General features: G+C 50.2%; 10 protein-coding genes across 10 annotated transcripts; 3 read left to right on the top strand and 7 right to left on the bottom strand.

The window, feature by feature from the left end:
• Window positions 1-127: 127 nt before the first annotated feature.
• LMH87_004994 (uncharacterized protein) lies at window positions 128-3,395 on the bottom strand (the record flags this gene model as incomplete). Its single annotated transcript, XM_056202631.1, has 9 exons — window positions 128-1,933; window positions 1,986-2,107; window positions 2,154-2,257; window positions 2,309-2,448; window positions 2,505-2,617; window positions 2,668-2,951; window positions 3,007-3,058; window positions 3,111-3,176; window positions 3,224-3,395. 9 exons carry the CDS (start codon window positions 3,393-3,395, stop codon window positions 128-130), a joined length of 2,859 nt encoding a protein of 952 aa, XP_056058168.1.
• Window positions 3,396-4,013: 618 nt separating this feature from the next.
• Window positions 4,014-4,889, top strand: LMH87_004993 (uncharacterized protein; the record flags this gene model as incomplete). Its single annotated transcript, XM_056202630.1, has 1 exon — window positions 4,014-4,889. The coding sequence occupies one exon, from the start codon at window positions 4,014-4,016 to the stop codon at window positions 4,887-4,889; it is 876 nt and encodes a 291-aa protein (XP_056058167.1).
• Window positions 4,890-5,914: 1,025 nt separating this feature from the next.
• LMH87_004992 (uncharacterized protein) lies at window positions 5,915-6,927 on the bottom strand (the record flags this gene model as incomplete). Its single annotated transcript, XM_056202629.1, has 3 exons — window positions 5,915-6,621; window positions 6,680-6,769; window positions 6,840-6,927. The coding sequence occupies 3 exons, from the start codon at window positions 6,925-6,927 to the stop codon at window positions 5,915-5,917; spliced, it is 885 nt and encodes a 294-aa protein (XP_056058166.1).
• A 428-nt stretch (window positions 6,928-7,355) lies between these two features.
• On the top strand, window positions 7,356-8,086 carry LMH87_004991 (uncharacterized protein; the record flags this gene model as incomplete). Its single annotated transcript, XM_056202628.1, has 4 exons — window positions 7,356-7,456; window positions 7,521-7,578; window positions 7,879-7,896; window positions 7,964-8,086. 4 exons carry the CDS (start codon window positions 7,356-7,358, stop codon window positions 8,084-8,086), a joined length of 300 nt encoding a protein of 99 aa, XP_056058165.1.
• Window positions 8,087-9,174: 1,088 nt separating this feature from the next.
• LMH87_004990 (uncharacterized protein) lies at window positions 9,175-10,445 on the top strand (the record flags this gene model as incomplete). Its single annotated transcript, XM_056202627.1, has 3 exons — window positions 9,175-9,402; window positions 9,477-9,964; window positions 10,046-10,445. 3 exons carry the CDS (start codon window positions 9,175-9,177, stop codon window positions 10,443-10,445), a joined length of 1,116 nt encoding a protein of 371 aa, XP_056058164.1.
• Window positions 10,446-11,058: 613 nt separating this feature from the next.
• On the bottom strand, window positions 11,059-11,631 carry LMH87_004989 (uncharacterized protein; the record flags this gene model as incomplete). The annotated part of the gene is made up of 3 exons (XM_056202626.1): window positions 11,059-11,177; window positions 11,230-11,357; window positions 11,429-11,631. 3 exons carry the CDS (start codon window positions 11,629-11,631, stop codon window positions 11,059-11,061), a joined length of 450 nt encoding a protein of 149 aa, XP_056058163.1.
• Window positions 11,632-12,272: 641 nt separating this feature from the next.
• Window positions 12,273-14,068, bottom strand: LMH87_004988 (uncharacterized protein; the record flags this gene model as incomplete). Its single annotated transcript, XM_056202625.1, has 3 exons — window positions 12,273-13,291; window positions 13,357-13,422; window positions 13,492-14,068. 3 exons carry the CDS (start codon window positions 14,066-14,068, stop codon window positions 12,273-12,275), a joined length of 1,662 nt encoding a protein of 553 aa, XP_056058162.1.
• Window positions 14,069-14,939: 871 nt separating this feature from the next.
• LMH87_004987 (uncharacterized protein) lies at window positions 14,940-15,794 on the bottom strand (the record flags this gene model as incomplete). Its single annotated transcript, XM_056202624.1, has 1 exon — window positions 14,940-15,794. One exon carries the CDS (start codon window positions 15,792-15,794, stop codon window positions 14,940-14,942), a length of 855 nt encoding a protein of 284 aa, XP_056058161.1.
• Window positions 15,795-16,388: 594 nt separating this feature from the next.
• Window positions 16,389-17,090, bottom strand: LMH87_004986 (uncharacterized protein; the record flags this gene model as incomplete). The annotated part of the gene is made up of 1 exon (XM_056202623.1): window positions 16,389-17,090. The coding sequence occupies one exon, from the start codon at window positions 17,088-17,090 to the stop codon at window positions 16,389-16,391; it is 702 nt and encodes a 233-aa protein (XP_056058160.1).
• A 20-nt stretch (window positions 17,091-17,110) lies between these two features.
• Window positions 17,111-17,674, bottom strand: LMH87_004985 (uncharacterized protein; the record flags this gene model as incomplete). The annotated part of the gene is made up of 1 exon (XM_056202622.1): window positions 17,111-17,674. One exon carries the CDS (start codon window positions 17,672-17,674, stop codon window positions 17,111-17,113), a length of 564 nt encoding a protein of 187 aa, XP_056058159.1.
• Window positions 17,675-17,935: the final 261 nt, after the last annotated feature.

Raw genomic sequence — 17,935 nt, 5'->3', positions numbered from 1 at the left:
ATGGAAAATGATTGGTGCCGAGTTACTATCGCGTATGTATACGGAAACAGGCATACGTTTAGAGTAGAGTAGTATAACCCTACTCGTCCAAGCGAGCTGTTCTTAGTGGACGCCGCCAAGACTAGCATCAAACACATTGCAGTGTGAGATTCTGACCCGTAGTCCCATCAATCCCGCTATGCTCGAGTATAGAAAAGGTGTAGTTGCCCTTCTCTAGTTCCCATTCTCCTTGCCTATTCAATATTTTCAAGTATCGATCGACGTCAACTTGTACTGTCACGGTCGCATTCTGCTTCGCAGCAACGTATACTCTTTTGAATGCCATGAGCTGTCTCACCGGCTGAGTGACTTGCGAAACACGGCCCAGCAGATAAATTTGAACCACGTAGCTGCCCGCCATTGATCCAGTATTAGCAATGGTGACGGAGAAGCTGAGCTCCTCTCCTTCGCTAAATTGGCCAATTAGTCGATGCTGGTTGCCGTCGTGTGATTGCGCAATCGAAAATGATAGAAGCGAGAAATTGCTATAGGATAACCCGTAACCGAATGGATAACTAGCCTCCGATAGGTCATCGTTGTAGTTTGCGAGCTTTGAGGACGGCTTCATGTTGTAAAAGATGGGCAGTTGGCCAGCATGTCGCGGGATACTGATTGGCAAGCGGCCACCAGGGCTAAACCTCCCTGTCAGGATATCTGCGACAGCCTGACCGCCTGCTTGGCCGCCGTAGAATGTGAGCAATACTGCTGTAGCTTGTGCATAGAGATGAGGTATCGCAAACGGGCGTCCTCCGGACAGAGATAGCACTACTGGCTTCCCCAGCTCAAAGATGGCATTGGCCAGACGATCTTGTTCTGTTGACAATGTCAACATCGAATTGTCACTATTCTCCCCGTCACTGTTCCAGGCTGAGCCAAGGGCAAGCACAATGACATCTGCATCTCTCGCTACAGTAACGGCCTGCGAGACTGGATCTTCGTCTCGGGAGACCAAATTCCACCAGAGAAGAATCTGCGAGTTGACAGAGCCCTGATTAGCGACCAGCTTGTGTTTCTTCATTGTCTGGTATTCGATGCGAATGCGGTATTTAACGCCGGGTTTGAAAAGAAAGTGTATCCCATTCGGAGGTGGTTGTGTTCCATTAGCCTGGGTAAACTCGTATGGCAGGATGTTTGGCAGCAAGTCGCTTTCGGCTGCGGAATCATGACTCGAAAGAAGCTTGTCGTCAACAAACAGTCTCATGGTAGAGTCAGAACCAGTGGCGACGCCAATCGTCCCAAGAATCCCAGTGTCAACCGGGGACTCAAGCTGACCCTCCCATATTGCGCTAAAGTTGTTCGATGGCAAACCATCCGGCGGGTATAGTCCCCAGTCCAAGGCTGGTATCTCCTGGCGACTGGCCCGTTGTAATTTGAAGTCCTTATCTTCAAAATAGGAAGCCATTAGCCCGCCAGGAACGCCACTGTAAGACAACAGATATGGCGGAATAGCATATTGGTTTTCGTAGTTCCAGCTGTTTGCTCCCCATGCAGACCTGACAAATACAGTCGAACTGCCTTTCTCGTTCTCTTCGAACAGGTTCTTGAGCATTCCTTGTCGTAGCGTGGTTGCCAATTGAGCCGGCTCCTGTCCGAGCACCCCAGAGTAGCCACCGAAGTTCAGTGTGTCCACGAATGGCCCAACCAGTGCAACGTTTCTCTTTTTTAGGTTCAGTGGTAGCACATTGGCCTCATTCTTGAGCAAAACGATACTTTTGGCGGCCGCCTCTAGAGCGAGACCTCGATGACTTTCCACGATTGACAATGGGTCTATGTGGGCTGGAATGTACGGCTCTGCAAATAATCCAACGTCTTTCTTCAGTTTGAGGATTCTCCTCACGTGTGACCGTAGCGTCTCAATGGAAAGCTTTTTGCTGAGAACAAGTGCTTTTGTAGTCTAAATCGCCCCGTTAATACCTGTCCGTTACGAAGACTACTGAATTTCTTACATTGATATATGAGTCGAGGCCCCAGTCGTAGAAATCAATCATGCCACCAGCATTAAACCATTGCGCCATAGCATCAGCCTGACAACTGGCGACTTGGTGCTGGGTAATGAGATTTTTCATGCCTAATTTCGTTAACTTTGGAAAGGCCGCCGAGAGCACCAAGCTTACATAAATCGTCTGCTATGACAATGCCATCAAATTCCCAGTCATGTAATGCTTCATATAGCATAGGGTGTACAGCAGCTGGAATGCCGTCAATCTCATTATAAGACCTGATTCGTTAGTGACGCAGTCAGGCTGCCAGGGTCGAGTGAGAACCATACATCATTATTCCCCTAGCACCGCCTAGATCGTAAGACGCCTTGAAAGGCGTAAGCATATCGGTCTTTATTTGCCGAGTCCCCTGCCCAGTGAATGGAGCGGCATTTCTGCCAGCCTGTGGAGAGCCGTGTGCTGCAAAATGCTACAACGCAGCATGTGTTAGCTAAACCTTTTCCTGAGTTCGGTAACTGGGCCTACCTTCATGATGGGAAATACTGCATCGTCATCATGCCAGGAACCGTTCTTAGATAAACCAGACGAGTATGCGACACCCATATGTGACGTAAGAACCTTGTCTTCTCCAAATCCCTCTAAGAAGATTTTAGTAGGCAATCACTCACTTCGCCCGGAGTAAACGTACCTTGGACTCTGCCCCATCTTGGATCAAGGGCAAGATCCAGTACTGGGGAAAAGCATCCGTGGATTCCAATGGATCTAGCCTCCTTGCCAATAGCACGCGCGATGCGATACGCCAAATCAGTATCCCACGAAGCGGCTACTGCAATATTTTGGGGGAAGATGGACTGCTTGAATGATCCAACGCCGTGGAGACACTCTCCAACAGCCATCATTGGTATCTTGATACGGGATCTTTGCAAGTTCAAATGCTGAAGAGCATTGAAGTTCGTTCTGTTCAAGGGATACCTGAGGTTTTCGTCAGCAGGGTTGTAAAGTCAATGTGTAAAAGTAATTGCAATACCAGTCATGGATAACACCGATCGGAGACTTCGGGCTTAGATGGAGAGTTTTATCTGTATATTTCTCTTAGACCTGCACCAACATTTTTACAGTAGTAATACGCACTATATAGCTCATTATGAGAATGTATGCCGACGATATCGGCTGCGAATGTCAGATGAAGCTGAAGCACTGCAAAAGATTAGCAAGGTGGAGTTTTCTGCCCACGGTCGATGTACCTAAGTCTTCAATTGTCATTTGAGAGACCAGCGAATCAATATGGTCATTGTTTTGAAGTACATAGGACGCGGAGCTCGTAAGTCTAGACCATGCCAGAGAGCTGGAGTATATGACAGTGAAATATTTGGCGACAGAAGCAAGAGTAAGCGCAATCGCTATAAGTCGAAACATGGCTGCGCTTAGATCAGTCTCGGTGCTGTCATCAAGCGTTTTAGAGCAGTGAGCGCAACTGATGCAATTGGAAGAGCAAGAAAATTAGAAAGCACTTCGCCCATCCTTCTGGGATCTACCAAGTAAGTGGCTATCGACTTGTAGTTAACCCCACTTTCGTCACTCTCACTTCTCGTATACCTACGCAAGCTAATCCGCTTGAATCATCCTAGGGGGGGGAAATAATGACCTGTAGGATTTCATCACCTTCCGGTTGAGAATGCCACATATGCGAAAGAAGTGTTCAACTGGCGGCCGTTGCGAATGCCCCGGCACCCGATAGCCAGAGTGGGATATGCCGTCGGGTAATATACGAGAAGTGGAGCGATGTATAACTCACCTTTGGCCTCATCTGTGTGAGATACAGCAATCCAGTGACGGAATTATAAGTACACTCAAAGTAACGTTACACATGGCCTAAGATCTTTGAAACTCTTTTTAGTATGTATAGTCAGTCTATAGTCTCTTATATATGTATAAAGTAAGCTGAGGAGCGAAAGATTGACTTGGGAACATGATAGACGCTCAGATTGGCTTCAAGCGCGATAAATCCAAAAACAAAAACAAAAAGTCTCAGACATGTTACACTTTGCCAAGTCTTCGCTTTTGCTCACTTTCGGGCTTTTGCTTGCTGTTCATGCTGCGCCGCAAGTAAGCAGCCTATTCATCTTCAAGGACCCTGCAACTTCCGACAACGACGCTATAAAGACTACAGGTTTCGACACCGTCGTTACGTTCGCTCTGAATATACAGAGCAATGGCGACATTTTGTATCCCCTGAGCGCATTAGGTGGTGGCTCCCCAGATGTGCTGCTAGTCTCAGACGGGTCATACGTCGGCGGCTCAAAGTATGCGGACTTGATGAAGTCATACAAGATAGACTCTACGATCAAGAGAGTTGAGGCAACCGTTGGGCCATACAGTCTCATTCAACAATTCGTGAGCAACAACGGCACAGGGGCTTCTACCGTGCTGTACAGGAATTTGGCCGCCTTGAAGGCAGCCTGGAATCTCGATGCGATCAACAATGACGACGAAGAAACATACGACATGCAAAGTACGGTTGCTTTCGCCGCAATGGTTGGGGCAATCGGCCTCAAGTACAGCGCCGCACCATATACCAACATTGACTACTGGGCCGAGGCAGTCACGAAGATTAACAGCCAATCGCCAGATTTGTTTGACAGAGTATATCTGCAGTGCTACGACGGAGGAGCTGGAAACGATCCTGGCCAATGGCAAACCGCGCTTGGAATACCCATCACCCCTATTCTTTGGGTAGTCAACAGTGCTAAGCCAATCTATGGCAAAACTCCAGAGCAGGCTCAGTCGTTATTCGCCCAATACAAGGCCGAGGGAGTATCTGGTGGTGGTTACTGGAACAACTACGACATTGAACAGCAAAATAGCTCTTACATAGACTATTTCGAGGCTATAGGCAGTGCTTTTACTTAACTTAGCCAACCATGGGAGTAGTTATATGCTTATTTTTGCTCACCCAAATCGTGCGTTCCCCTTCTGCGTCGCCAGTGTGTTCTAGCGCCTAGCATGGTGAGCTGAAGTGGCTCCTAGGATATTCCCAACAGCGGGTCTGGCACCCCTCCCGCCAGATATCGTTGTCGCTCACCCGCCGTCGACAATTTATTCCGCATGGCTGGGAAGATTAACGAACAGCGATAAATTGGCCGCTGAGGTCGCAGTGGACTACTCCCGTCTATCACGGTGTTTTTGCCGGCCGCCTTAACTTGGGCCAATTGTGAATGGCAGAGCCATACAAATATCCGTCGTTTGTCATGATGGTAAAGGGCCGAATTCCACATTTGACAATGATCGACAATGATCGGCCTCCGAACCGCGATTTATCAACCCCAGAAAGTGCCGGAGTTCCATGCTACAAGAGTGGCATGGCTCTGGGAAGCACGGCTCGATGTCCTGGTCGCGCTAGTGTCCAGTCAATCGAGCTATTTTGAACTCGTATTCGAAAAAGCCTCGGCGCAAGTTTCATGACGATCTCTAGCTCCGGACTTGCAGCATGGTTCCATTCTTTCGTGTTCCGAGTCTTCGAACTACCGTCTATTAGAGGATAGATATGATGCCGTCTTGGCGGAACAAGCTTTATCAGACGTGCCTGCCAAGCTCATGATCTCGTTTGCTTTCCTCTACGATGAAAGCGCTGAGTGACTTACGATGTGCTGGAGTTGCGCTTTAGCGCAGGCCTAGTTAGTATATTTGGGCTACTGCGCCAGACTTCCTAGAAGACCTACGCGTCGTGCAAGTCGGCATCGTTTGATCTGGTGTCGCAGACTGAGCTTCACGGGGAATATGTGCTAGATAAAAAATTTGCTGCATTTCGCAGTAGTGTCATTTTGTGGCCCCGACTCGAATGAAATTGGTTACACCCTGGAAATATAGGTATGAATGGTGCCAACTTGACCCAGAAACTCCAATAAATTCAACCGCAGCAGACTCGTAATTACCGCTTACTCGTCACCGGCATCACCGCCAGCATCACCAGTACCACTCTCTGCCGTCGCCTCGTCCCTTTCGCCATCGCCATTGCCCTTGGCCCTCCGTCTGCGCTTCTTCTTGGGCTTCTCCGCCGCCGCCTTGGCCTCTTCCTTTTGCTTTCGCCTCTTCTCCTCCTCAATCTGCTGCGGGTTCTTCTTTGACTTCTTCACCGATAGCGGATTCGGCGCCTTGCCGACGCCGAATTTCTTCTTCTTCTTGTCTTCGGCGTTCCCCAGCTTGGCACCGCCGCCGCCGCCCTCCTCCTCCTCGTCGCTTCCCTCTTCTCGCTTCCGCTTGGCACTCGGCGTCCTCTTCTTGAGCTCCGCGCGAAATTTGGCCTTTTCCTCGCGCAGACGCACCTCGGCGCTGTCGTCCGCCATGGGCTCCAGGATCATGACGCTGCGCTTGATGTATATGAGCGGCACCGCGCGCACGCCGCGCAGCGCCCGCCGCACCTCCTGGCTCTGGCTCGCCACCACGTATCGGTGCTTGTTCTGCCCCGTCTGCTTGGGGTCCACGACCGACGACAGGCACTCGAGCGTCGAGAGCGGCTTCGGGTACTGGTCCGGGTGGTGCCCGCAGCGCCGGCGCTCGTAATTCTTGGCGAGCTCAATGGCGTCGCGAATGCCGGGCTCGTTTTTCTTTTCGTATAGTTTTCGGATTTCGCATTGCGTAATCACTGTGGACTTGTGAGCTGGGTTCGCGCCCGTCTCCCGCAAGAGCCATTGCCGACTTACTAGGTTTGACTTTGCCATGTACTGTGCGTTCTAAACCTGCCGTCAGGTCCATTTTGAATCGACAGGCATCCTCTACCATCTCGGCGTCCACTGTCTGCAGTGTTAGCATAATCTCGGTCCAGGCTGGCCGCAAGTCGGCGCGGGTGGCTGAGCCGCTTACCCAAAACTTGGTAGTCCTCGCGAAAGCCAAACGTCATGCAGTACTGCTCCATGAGCTTGCGGTATTGTTTCGAACGCTTTCCTCTCATCTTGGCGGTATTGTATGGGCGTGAATCGGTGTTGCAATGGCGGTTGCCCAAGCAAACGCTTCACCTTTTTTCTTGTCCAGCCTCGACGCTGCAGACAGAATAAATTTCTTATCGCAGCACTGAAGCGGGCCATGCACGTGCGATAAGAAATTTACTGGCCGCCTGGGTGGAGCTCCAGATCTGCCAAACGGCCGGTGCTGGTCCGGCCACGGCCCCGCCCAAGGTTGCCGCAAGACTTACCCGATTACACCACTGGTCATGTCGCACATCTGCTGGCGTCGAGTGCTGAAGCTCAGATATGCGTCTGTCGATTCAAGCTCGGGCATCTCTACCCTCGTTTAAAATGTGAGCGTGTTCGACTTATTGGCCCGGGCAAAATTTGGAAAGTCAAGCTCCACTCGGAGGCCCCGACAGACTTACACTGTTACATGCGTATGGCTACTACAGACAAGGTGGGCTTGGACAGTGCAATCGAGTACAAATTAGGCTGGACTTGGCAATTTCAATATCATGTTTGGAAAATAACAGGGTATACACCTCTAAACCCTGCATTTGATACCACAGACCCAAATCCGAACTGCTGACACCATCAGCTACCCACTCTGTACCGGCTGTGTGCCCCGAGGTGCTCAAGTCTGGTGTCACTCAGGAGTGTGTGGAAGAGGGCAATCATAACCAATCAATCGCCGCTTCGTGAGCATCTTGCCTTGACACGGTCTAAACTCTTTGACATCCGGACAGAAAAAGACGATGAAATCGTGTGTGTGGCCGCAGCTGAAATATTGGCTCTCAATATCGCACATTTTCCAATGGAATTTATGGTTTGCCGCCATTCGATCTTTTCATGGTGTAATAATATCAGAGGTAGCGCACGTACAGAGCTTGTGGTGGAAGGTAAATGTGGCCCAACTATCGCTCCAATTCGCACAAGTGTGAATCACTTGTTTGTAGATGGAATGGAAGAACAAGGTAATAGTACCTCCTTAGAGTCCAAAAAGCAATTCTCAAATACGGCAAGATAGCTAAGACAGAAGAGGTTGTGAAAAAGGATGTCGGGGTGAAAAGGATGGTAGGAGTCTTCGGCACCCCCACGTCAAAAGCGACCGAGCAGAAGGCTTTTATAGACTCTTTATTTGTTCATGATATTCCTCTAATGTAGAAGATTACGAAAGCGGTTAGTTTTGTTGCACATACTACCATGCAGTGGCTTGTATCACCCAAGTAGACCCGCCAACGTCGATTACTTGCACATATGCAAAGCACCAGTCGTGCGATGGCGGAGAAGGAGCATGTCATTGAGTAGTGTACAATCATAGGAACGAATTTAGACACGACTATAAGTATATTGGGGCTAAAGTCGGTTGTGGCAATCATACTGTAACAAACTGTGGTGGCGGAACTGCTCTGCGCTATATATACTGCTATTACGCCTACGTTGATTGCTAGAATTGCTTTCAATGCCCTGATCTTTTGCCCCGTGGCCTGACGGTATAGGCGTTCGTCACACATACATACAACCACAAACCCGAGCGTTGACTTATTGGCGCTCAGTGCTTGGTCGGTTGCCGAGATCAATGTTGCTGTCATTTACGTTTGTTTGCCATCGTTGCCATTTCTGCTTGCTCAATTACTTGGTAGCGTGCGACAGTTTATCCAGGCGAGACGTGCAAGAAATGTAGCCTGCGGCCGCCAAGCTTGCGACTCGCAGTTGGGAACTGGAGTCGCGAAACAGCCTCCAGACAGTTTGGGTGCATCAACATTGACAGTGAATCAGCCAATCTGCGCCAAGTCTTTCGAGTTGAGCAAGGAAGAAGATGAGTTTCGGCTCGTTTTTGTGTAGTTTTATGGTGAGTTATTTGCCGTAAAGATATTTAATATAGGCCTATTTTTTTCCTTATTTGTATTTCTGTTACCACTCTAAATATAAGAAGTGCTGGACTGACAAAAAAAAAGGCTAAATAATATTCGGACTTAATTAAAAATAAATTACTAATTCTTTCTGGTTAGATATGCTATATTCAGCAAAGCGGGGTTGATGAACCACTACGCGAAACACGATTGCTTTTTGCCGTTTCCAATGAGTCACGCGGCGAACAATAGAACGAGCCACGAATCACTAGAGCATAACTACAAGTACTGCAGACGTCAACTCTATCGTGGTTCAATTATACGCTAATTGCAACTCATTCTAAACTTCTTTACTTGAACGTTGCCGACCGTCATTCCAGCCACCAACGACTTTGCATCATGGCGAAAAGGACAGCAACAGAAATACAAGCTGCTGTACAAAATGAGCTTGCGGATACGCCATACGCGACCGCATCGCTACGGGCTCTTACAGGAGGCAACGCCAACTTCATCTATCATGCAAAGCTTCAAACTCCTTTACCAGATGGGCCTGCGGATGTCGTGGTAAAACACGGCGAAGGATATGTCGCAACGAGCCCTGAATTTGCCATTACTATTGCCCGATGTGTAAGTTCTTATGAAATGTGAATTGTGGCTTCTTGAACCCGCATGGGGAAAATGCTCATCACTTTTTTCCACAGAACGTCGAGGAGTCAAGTCTACGGTATATGGGGCGTTTCCCGCCCGTGACTACACCTATGTTCAGCGTCAAGACTCCGACACTGTTTTACTTCAACCCGGCGACAAGCACCAACGTTCAAGAGTACCTGACTGATGCGATGAGCCTGAAGCAATATGCGCTTGAACACTTTAAATCGGTTGATTCGGAAATGATAAAACCACAATGTCTGGAGCTGGGGAAGTCTTTGGGCATGTGGCTGCGCAAATTCCATGCCTGGGGTCGACAACCGGCGAACAGCGACGTTCGCGACCTGGTCTCCAGCAACAAGGAGATGCAAAACATCAAGAAAATGATGAATTACGACAACTTGTCTCAATCTATGGAGAAATGGCAACCCGATTTAGGGGATTGCAGCGAAATGTTCCAGCAGGTCGCCGAGATGGCTACCGCCGAGCTTCAGGATAGCGACGAGCTGGATGTGATCCACGGAGATTTCTGGACCGGAAAGTAAGTCAGAGCAAAGCGACCCGCGATGAGCATCCGAGCGCTTTTGGAACCCAATTTATCGCTGACTGTGACCTCTTCTAGTATACTCATTCCCAACGCAGTCATTGATACGAGCAAGCAGACACAGATTTTTGTCGTCGATTGGGAGATGGCACAGCTGGGTGTGCAGCCTGAGGATTTTGGCCAACTTGTCGCAGAACTATGGCAGCTCAAGTTGTATGCCGACATTGATGCCGGTCTATGGATCATTGAGGGATTTGCGGACGGATATGGCAAGGTGAACGCTGCGTTTATATTCCGCGCCATCGTCCACGTAGCAGCGCACTTGGTCGGCTTCGGAGCTAATACGCCCGGATGGGGCACACCAGAGCAGAACAAGAAAGTTGCGATGGTCGGCAAAGAAACTATGATGAAGGCGTGGAAGAAAGATCTTAAGGCCTTTGAAGGCCATGATCTTGAATGCCTGTTTAGGAATAGCTGAGTCTTTACTTGCATTTACATTGATGCCGACGCGAAATGCACAGAAGAAATGGTCGGCCATGGCGCACCTCTCATTACCCGTGGCCATATTCATTGATGCACGTATTGGTAGAAAAGCAATGTCGCATTCGACTGTGCGCCCTGGTCGTCCTGCCAATATAGCATCTTTAATCGCTGCGACCGCCTGCCACGATGTTCTTCGGGCATTGCGAACTGCAGGCCTCGTCACGTAGTGCACGTCTGCACTCTACTCTGTCATGTGCACCAGCATAGTAACGAAAAATGCACACGTAGCATATTCCAATCAGTCTCCCTATTTTATAACGGCATATTATTCCCCTTCCTGTACTGCTTGCTGGAGATCTCTCTAGACCTCGGCCCCTCACCCGCCGATAGTCGTTCCACCTCAATGGTTCAGACCATAAACCCAAGACCTTGTTCATCAGTAGATTTATCCCCATTTCCCAACACACTGCGGCACGAACATTTATACTCAGCTAAGGGGTACAAATCGATGCTTTCGGAGGTTGACATAATGCTCGACATTGCTTTGAAAATGTTAATTCGTTGATCTCGATGAAGTCTTATAAGTTTCGAAAGCTTAGTTGGCCTCATTACACAGCAAGCTTCACCAGCTCATCAAGCAATTCCTGCAATTTTTCGTCGTCAACCTTGTCCACGGGCGAAGGAATCACCGTTTTTGCCTCGTCAGCATCCCTGCAGCAAAAAGAACCTGCTCAATATTAGCTAATGTTACTTCTAGGTAGGAGTGGCAGTATTCTTACCTAACTGGGCTCTCTCGGACTTGGCTAGCTCTGGGTAGGCACTGAGCAGTCGCTCAACCGCTTCGATGCTCTCTCTGGTTCGGTACCTCGCAAACGCATCACAATAGTTCAACGTATTCTGTAGAATTCTAGCAAAGACCAAGCTTGCGTGATTAGCTTCAGATACAATTTTTTTATCGGGCTTTGGTGTGGAACAAACGGATTGTAACGAAGGTTTTCAGGCGCTTGTCTCCTCTTGGCCATGACGGCATTGATGATCAGAGAGGCCTCGGAGACGGTGAGGGTGTCGAGGTCTTGCGCTGAACCTAGTCTGAGAGTGTCCCCAGCTTCAATGACCTGCTCAGAGGGCGGGATGGCCTTTGGGCGCGCGATAAGGGGGCGCTTTATTGGAAGTCCTGTCATCTTTTTTTACCTCTGTGCTTGTTGTGCCGTTGTCAAGTCTTGGATGAACACGTCGGGTTTTTAAACAAGAAACAATATCATAAAACGACATCTCATCACGTGTACCTTGTACTCCCAATATTCGATGCTGAGGTCTTGGGTAACCGGCCGACGCGACCTGTACGACGTCGTAATTTTATCCACTTGTTGTTGCAAGGATGCCAAAGGACGTCATAGGACATACTGATAACTTCAGATGGTATCTCGGACATTCTTTTAATGCAGAAAGCTTTTCCTGCAAGGAAAAAAGCCGTCTCTATCGTTCAGTACTTACAAAACATGGCCGTCGGGCGTTGAAAACGTGGTCTTTATTTCATGTAGTTCGGACTCTGGTGGGTGAGCTAGTTGAACACAAGGCGCTTAGACTCGTGCGACCAGAATGGTGAAACTTTGCGACATTGACCGCCGATACATTCTAATGGGGCGGAATGTTATAGCTGTTACAATTCTACCTACTTCGCGAGTAATCTTGCATGTCACCGCTGAAGAAAAATTGTCAGAGATGCACAGTGATACATAGATGCACTGCGTCTGTACATGGCGCGCGCACCAATACAACTGCACTGGACCATTACAAGCCCAGCTCACGTATATACAGTCTCTTATCTCAGCTCATCCATAACCATAATCTGCTGTTCCTGTGCGCTGTGGCTATTGTACGTTCGAAGACGACGCGAGGCAGTGACGGCTGCTGTCTTGACGAGTCGATGGCCCTCGGCATTAAAAGCCTCTGCATACACAGTCGACAGCCCGGAAGCAACAGCCTCATCTGCTACATGAACCACAGTTTCAAAACCTGCACGCTTTGCTTCCTGCAGCAGCCGAGCTTGACAAGACCACCACTTCCAGCTGGAGGAAGTACATGATGGCGACGTTGCATACACCTTCCAAGTCGCCGTTTCCGTGTCTCCGTTCCACGATATATGGACCGACGTTCCACCGCTATGGCTCTCATCAAGCAAGGCCACAATGGCGGGGGTCTCCTGCGGGTATCCTTTCCAAGGAAACCGGAAGGCGCGATAGCTTTGCACACCGTAGCCAATGTCGCCTGAGTCCAGGTACGCATGAAAGATGGGCTTGTCGTCTCTCTCGCGGAACTCCGTCACGGCGCCGGCCTGGCCCCATCCAACAAAGATGTTCGAGTTGCTCAGCGTCTGGGCGTTGCCCTGCGACAGGGCGAGGAGACCGTCTGGGGACGACACCGACTTGACCACGGACGCTTGCCAGGTCTTCGTGTCCAGTCGTAAAATTTTGGCGCTTGACCTTTCGTGCACCGAATCGGTGTCATTTCCCTGGTGTCCCTTCGATCGTGCAGCGTTGTCAAAGAGCGATATGTAGTGGATGTGGGCGTCGCTGGGCTGATCGGCCAAGTACCGAGCATCGTGTTGGAAACCGAACGCAGTCTCTGACGGAACGCTGAAGTTAGAATTGCGCCCGCCTAGCCGCCAGATTATTTCCCCCGTTTTACCGTCGATTTTGTACACTGTTGAAGTATGGCGGCCAGAGATTAGGTAGTCGCCGTGGTGGTCCTTCTCAACACTGTTGAGATGGAAATAGTCCCAAGCATCTGTCGAGTTCAGTCCGCCGCCGGCATAACCAGAGGACAGCGAAATGACGCTCTCTAATAAAATCACCACAGGTCAGTCCAGCATGCACGCTAGTCGTTGGCCATCGGTTTGCGCCTACCTGTTGGTGATACATGGTCCAGGCTGCTCCACTCGAATAGCACATCGCCAGTGTCTACATCAATTTCTTTTCGCGACTTTGTCAATATTTGCGTAATTCCTTGCTGGAGTTTTCCTGTTTCCATGGACAGCTTACCTTGGAACATGGCATCGACAATCCACTTCGCACCTTTTTTGCCATTGAACCGCGTCAGATCAATCGGTGTCGGCTGGTAAATTTCCACCAGCGCCGAATTGCTCTCCAAGAGGTTGAATTCGTGAATGGACATGATCTTGTGGTTCCCCGCCCGAATCGTGGCAACATTCTCATAGCGCTCGTTGAGAATCGTGGCCTGTCCCCAGCCGTGGCCGCGAAATTCATCAATCGCGCCTTGGTAAACTGTAATGGCCGGCTTGCCCCGGAAGCTGCGCGCTTGTATGTTGGCCACCCAGCCCGACAGATGCCCCAGGCTGGACCACACTAAATCGCCGTCGTCGCGGAAGATGTAGCAGGCAGGTTGCTCCGGCCCGTCGAAGCCGGTGCCGCTCTTGAAGCCGCCGTAGGGGCACACAAAAATATAGCCATCGCCGACATCTTCGGTAGCCGGGATCGTGATGTTGAGGCGTGGCGGCGACAGGTCGGGTCGGGACACAAACTGTCCGTCGGCAGAAATGCAGGAAACGAGTCCCATGCAAGCCCATATCACTGGGCCCCAATAGAGAGACGTTTTCATTCTTTCCAGTCGTAAATAAATATTTCTCGTGTGATAAATTACAGGGGAGCTTGTCGCGTTCGTCACTTCGACGACAAGCAAACGCAGCCCAGCTTCGCTATATATTGCGCAAACGTGATGGCATCATTTACGACCATTTTCGCAATCTGCTTGTAGACCGGGCATATCCGCTTTCCGGGCTCTACACTCCAATTAGCTCTCCTCCTCCTGGCACTTTGTGAAAGGAGCGCGCGCTGACGCCATAGCGCTGGGAAATCTCGAAATATCCTCTCAAAGCCACCTCCACTGGATCCGCCATGCTGATCCTAGATAAGGCTTTGCCTGCAGTCTCTATTCCCGACCCATTGTGGCTGCAATCTCATTTAAGTGATTCATTTCCAAGTTGAACAAAAAAAGTGAGTTGTGTCCTTATAAGTTTTCGTTACTCATTTTTTAAAGAACAGGGTTACATTGAAGAGATCTTTATTAGGCCCTCAGTGTGCAGGTGATTCTTGAAGAAGAACTGGGCCTTTTTTCTTTCTGGCGAATGCTAACCTGCTGCCCATAGAGCTGCTGGCGGAGCGTGTCTTGGAGGAAGAAGTTGCAGGTGAGGAAATGAGGAACAGGGCGTTTGAATGAATAAGGTGCTTCCGACTATTGGAGGGACAGAATAGACAATGTTGGAAATTTTAGTTCATACAACTGACCACAACTCAGAAAGAGCCAGCACATGTTGAGGATCGAGATTGGCGCTAAAGTATTTCGTGGTTCGAGTTACGTATTCGAACGTTTAACTAATGCGCACGCCACTATTATAAGCACATTAGATACAGAATAGTCGAATCGGACTTTAAATTGTTCTTCTCTCGATTTTACATTGCCGTAAATAATTTTAATATCCGGAGCTATTATCCTGCATGACAGCGATTCGAACCGGTTCACTATCTTTGCCAGACACAGAATTCACGGTAAAAATCTCATCGCAGTCCTCCATGTCATCTGTTTTTGAGACCTCAGCCTCCAAGTACGTCGATTCATCGCTATCTCGGCTTCGCGATGCGTTAAAGGGCTTCCATTTCGTCTTCAAGTCGAGGCTGATCGTCTTGTCGCGCTTGCGAGTTTGAATTCGGATTTTGCGGTAAGCAATAGCGTAGATCCTTTCACCCGGCACTTCGGCCTGGGTCCGGATTTCTTGCGTCGCCTTGCGCCCGACGCCGGCCTCGACGTCAGCTACGCCGGCCACGCCACCCTGCGTGGTGCTGAGCGGTTGGTGCAAGTCAGTTCGGGTCTCTGTAGACGTCTCCTCTCCACGAGAAAGCTTGGAGTCGACAAACGTCCGGTATCCCACCACAAAACGGGGTGCCAAGCCTTGTCGCTTGCACTCATCCAGCCATCTTCTTGTTTGGTCGCCACTCTCTTCACTCTCCAGGATCGCTGCAAAGAGGTTCTGCGGGCTGTCGAGCGTATAGACGCACCCGTTCGTGGACTCCACTCGGTATGTGCTCCCCTGTTCACGACGGACCACCAGGGTCGCGAACCTAGTGGCGAGGATTTGGAGGAAGCGCTCAGAGGATATGTTCACGACTCCAGTAAATGCGACATCTCGTCTCACTGAATAGTCCGATCGCGAGACCATGTATGGCTGGTATACGTCTGAATAAGGTTGGCTCACATCCGGCACAAAGCTGGCCAAGGGAACTTGGCTCAACAAGAGCGGTGCGCTGGTTAGGATGACAGTGGCCGCCATGCTTTGCAGGTGAAGGATGTAGCGTCCGCCTTTCGTTAAGGCATACGGCAGCTGAAGTTGACTTGTAGGAACTGTGCCGGCCCAGTTTGTCTCAATTCGCATACAGCGCATGAGATATCCTCAAAAGAGGGGTAAGGACACATGCACGAACATGCAAGAGGTCATGCAGCCTGAAAGTAATAGCCGATTACAATACCATTTAGAAAATATAATGTCAATGATGGGCACCGCCAGAAAGTGTCCCTATATAATTAGCCTTGCAAAAAAAAAAGTCCAACCTCAAATCAAATTCATTGATACAAGGCGATTAATAGTGATCAAGCAGCGAAGGGCTGCATGTAAACTGTTTGGGACAAATGATGGAGGCTGATACAAAAACGGCGGACGGCTATCCAATCCCCGCTGCTGTTTCTGCGAAACCATGACACGATACAAAAACACCACCCGAGCCATCTTGCGCGTTCTATACATAAATATTCGCCAGTGTGAAATCACAAATAAGGCGGCATTGCGCGCCCTGTTCGCGTCCCCCGTCCTGTCATCACCCCGCAAGAAAGATGAACAAGTTGCAAGTCGCATCGCGAGCCAATCCTTTTAGGCCGCCGATTTGGCAGCGCTCTTCGGGGTCTCTTTGCCATTCTCTGTCTCCTTGAGTTTGACAGCAGCGTTGTTGTCCTCATTCTTTGCCCCTGCCTCCTTCACCGGCGTTGCAGCATCTGCATCTCCCGCTGCAGTATCGCCAAGAGCGGCCTCTGCCCCGTGGTCTCCAACTTGCCACTTCGCATACAAGTCTTCCGGCAGCATCTTCTGCCCCTCGTCCCGCACAATCACCAACTTGTCCCCTTCCACATCATACTTGACTGTAGCTTTGCCACCGCACTCCCTGGCTAGCGCCGTGATCCTCTTCAGCAGCCACCCGAGCTTCCTCAAGCTAGACTGCTGACCGGCCTCCCACCGCTGAATCTGCGCAGCGACATCCTCAACCCTCGGCATCTGGAATCTGCCCCGGCTGTGGTACGCACGCACCAGATTCGGCGTCTGGGAGACCCAGAGCTGCGGCGCCACCGCGTCGAAGCTGAGCCGGTTTCTGAAGGCGCGCGTCTTGATCTCGAGTGTGGAGGACAGAGGCACTGCCTGGCCGCCTTTTTTTACTCGAAGCTTGGAGCCGTCGACTTCGGTGTGTTCGGGGCCCTGGCTAGAGGATAAAGCCAGGTTCTGCATCATGCGCGAGATGCTATAGTCTTCTGGGTCCTTGCGGCGAGCGGCGGCCTTGGCATCTTCCACGTAGGCATCCATTTCGTAACGCACAAGAAGGTTCAGCCCGCAGAACCGATACGAGATGACTCTGTGGTGGCCCGTGCTGTCAGGGACTTGGTGCACCGTGTACGCCTTTTCAAACTCATGCCCGTAGCACGAAACTCGTTCGGGCCAATGATGCATTGCGTCTCAGCTTCGTCCCGGCATAATATGGTTGTCGTATCTTGCACGACCTCGACCTTTATGGTAAAGGCTTCCGCCTTTTTTATGTCAAACTCCGGACTGACAAGCGAGAGGAGTTTGCGAATGTTGTTCCTGTCGGTAATGACGTCGGCGGAGCGGACGTCGAAGGAGTCGTTTTCGGCATAGAGGGAGCGAAACAGCGGCTCAAGAGGGCTCTCTGGATGGCGCGTGGCATTCTGGGCTATGTAAATGTGGCCAGAGTCCCTGGCAATCTGGCGAGGACCCTCTAAGGCGGTCCAGCGTGCCGGAGTGCCAGGGACAACGATTATTGGTGTTGCTGCTTCGATCCAGTTGTAAGACGACATGTGCTTTACATCTGTTATTGTGGCTTTCGCGGGGTCCACGGCTTCTTGGAGCTCAGCGCGAGATATTTCGGCCATGGCGACGAAAAGGCTGCTGGTTTTGGTGGGATATGGTCTGAGGTGTAAGGCGCAGAGTTGAGAAATTGGGAGGTAAAGGGCGAGTAAATCAAGGATGAAAGAGCAAGTAAAAAAATCATAGCTCGGCTGGTAGGCATGGGTGAATGCTTTTAATACCGACGAGTTCTGCTTGTAGCGTACGCATGGCCTGTACAGTACAATGCAGTGCCATGCTCGGTAGCCATCTTGGAGACGAAATGGACTCCGAGGATGGTGGTGGCC

The sequence above is a fragment of the Akanthomyces muscarius genome, chromosome 1, assembly GCF_028009165.1.
Source record: "Akanthomyces muscarius strain Ve6 chromosome 1, whole genome shotgun sequence".
NCBI lineage: Eukaryota > Fungi > Ascomycota > Sordariomycetes > Hypocreales > Cordycipitaceae > Akanthomyces > Akanthomyces muscarius.
This window is presented reverse-complemented; position numbering and strand designations above follow the sequence as displayed.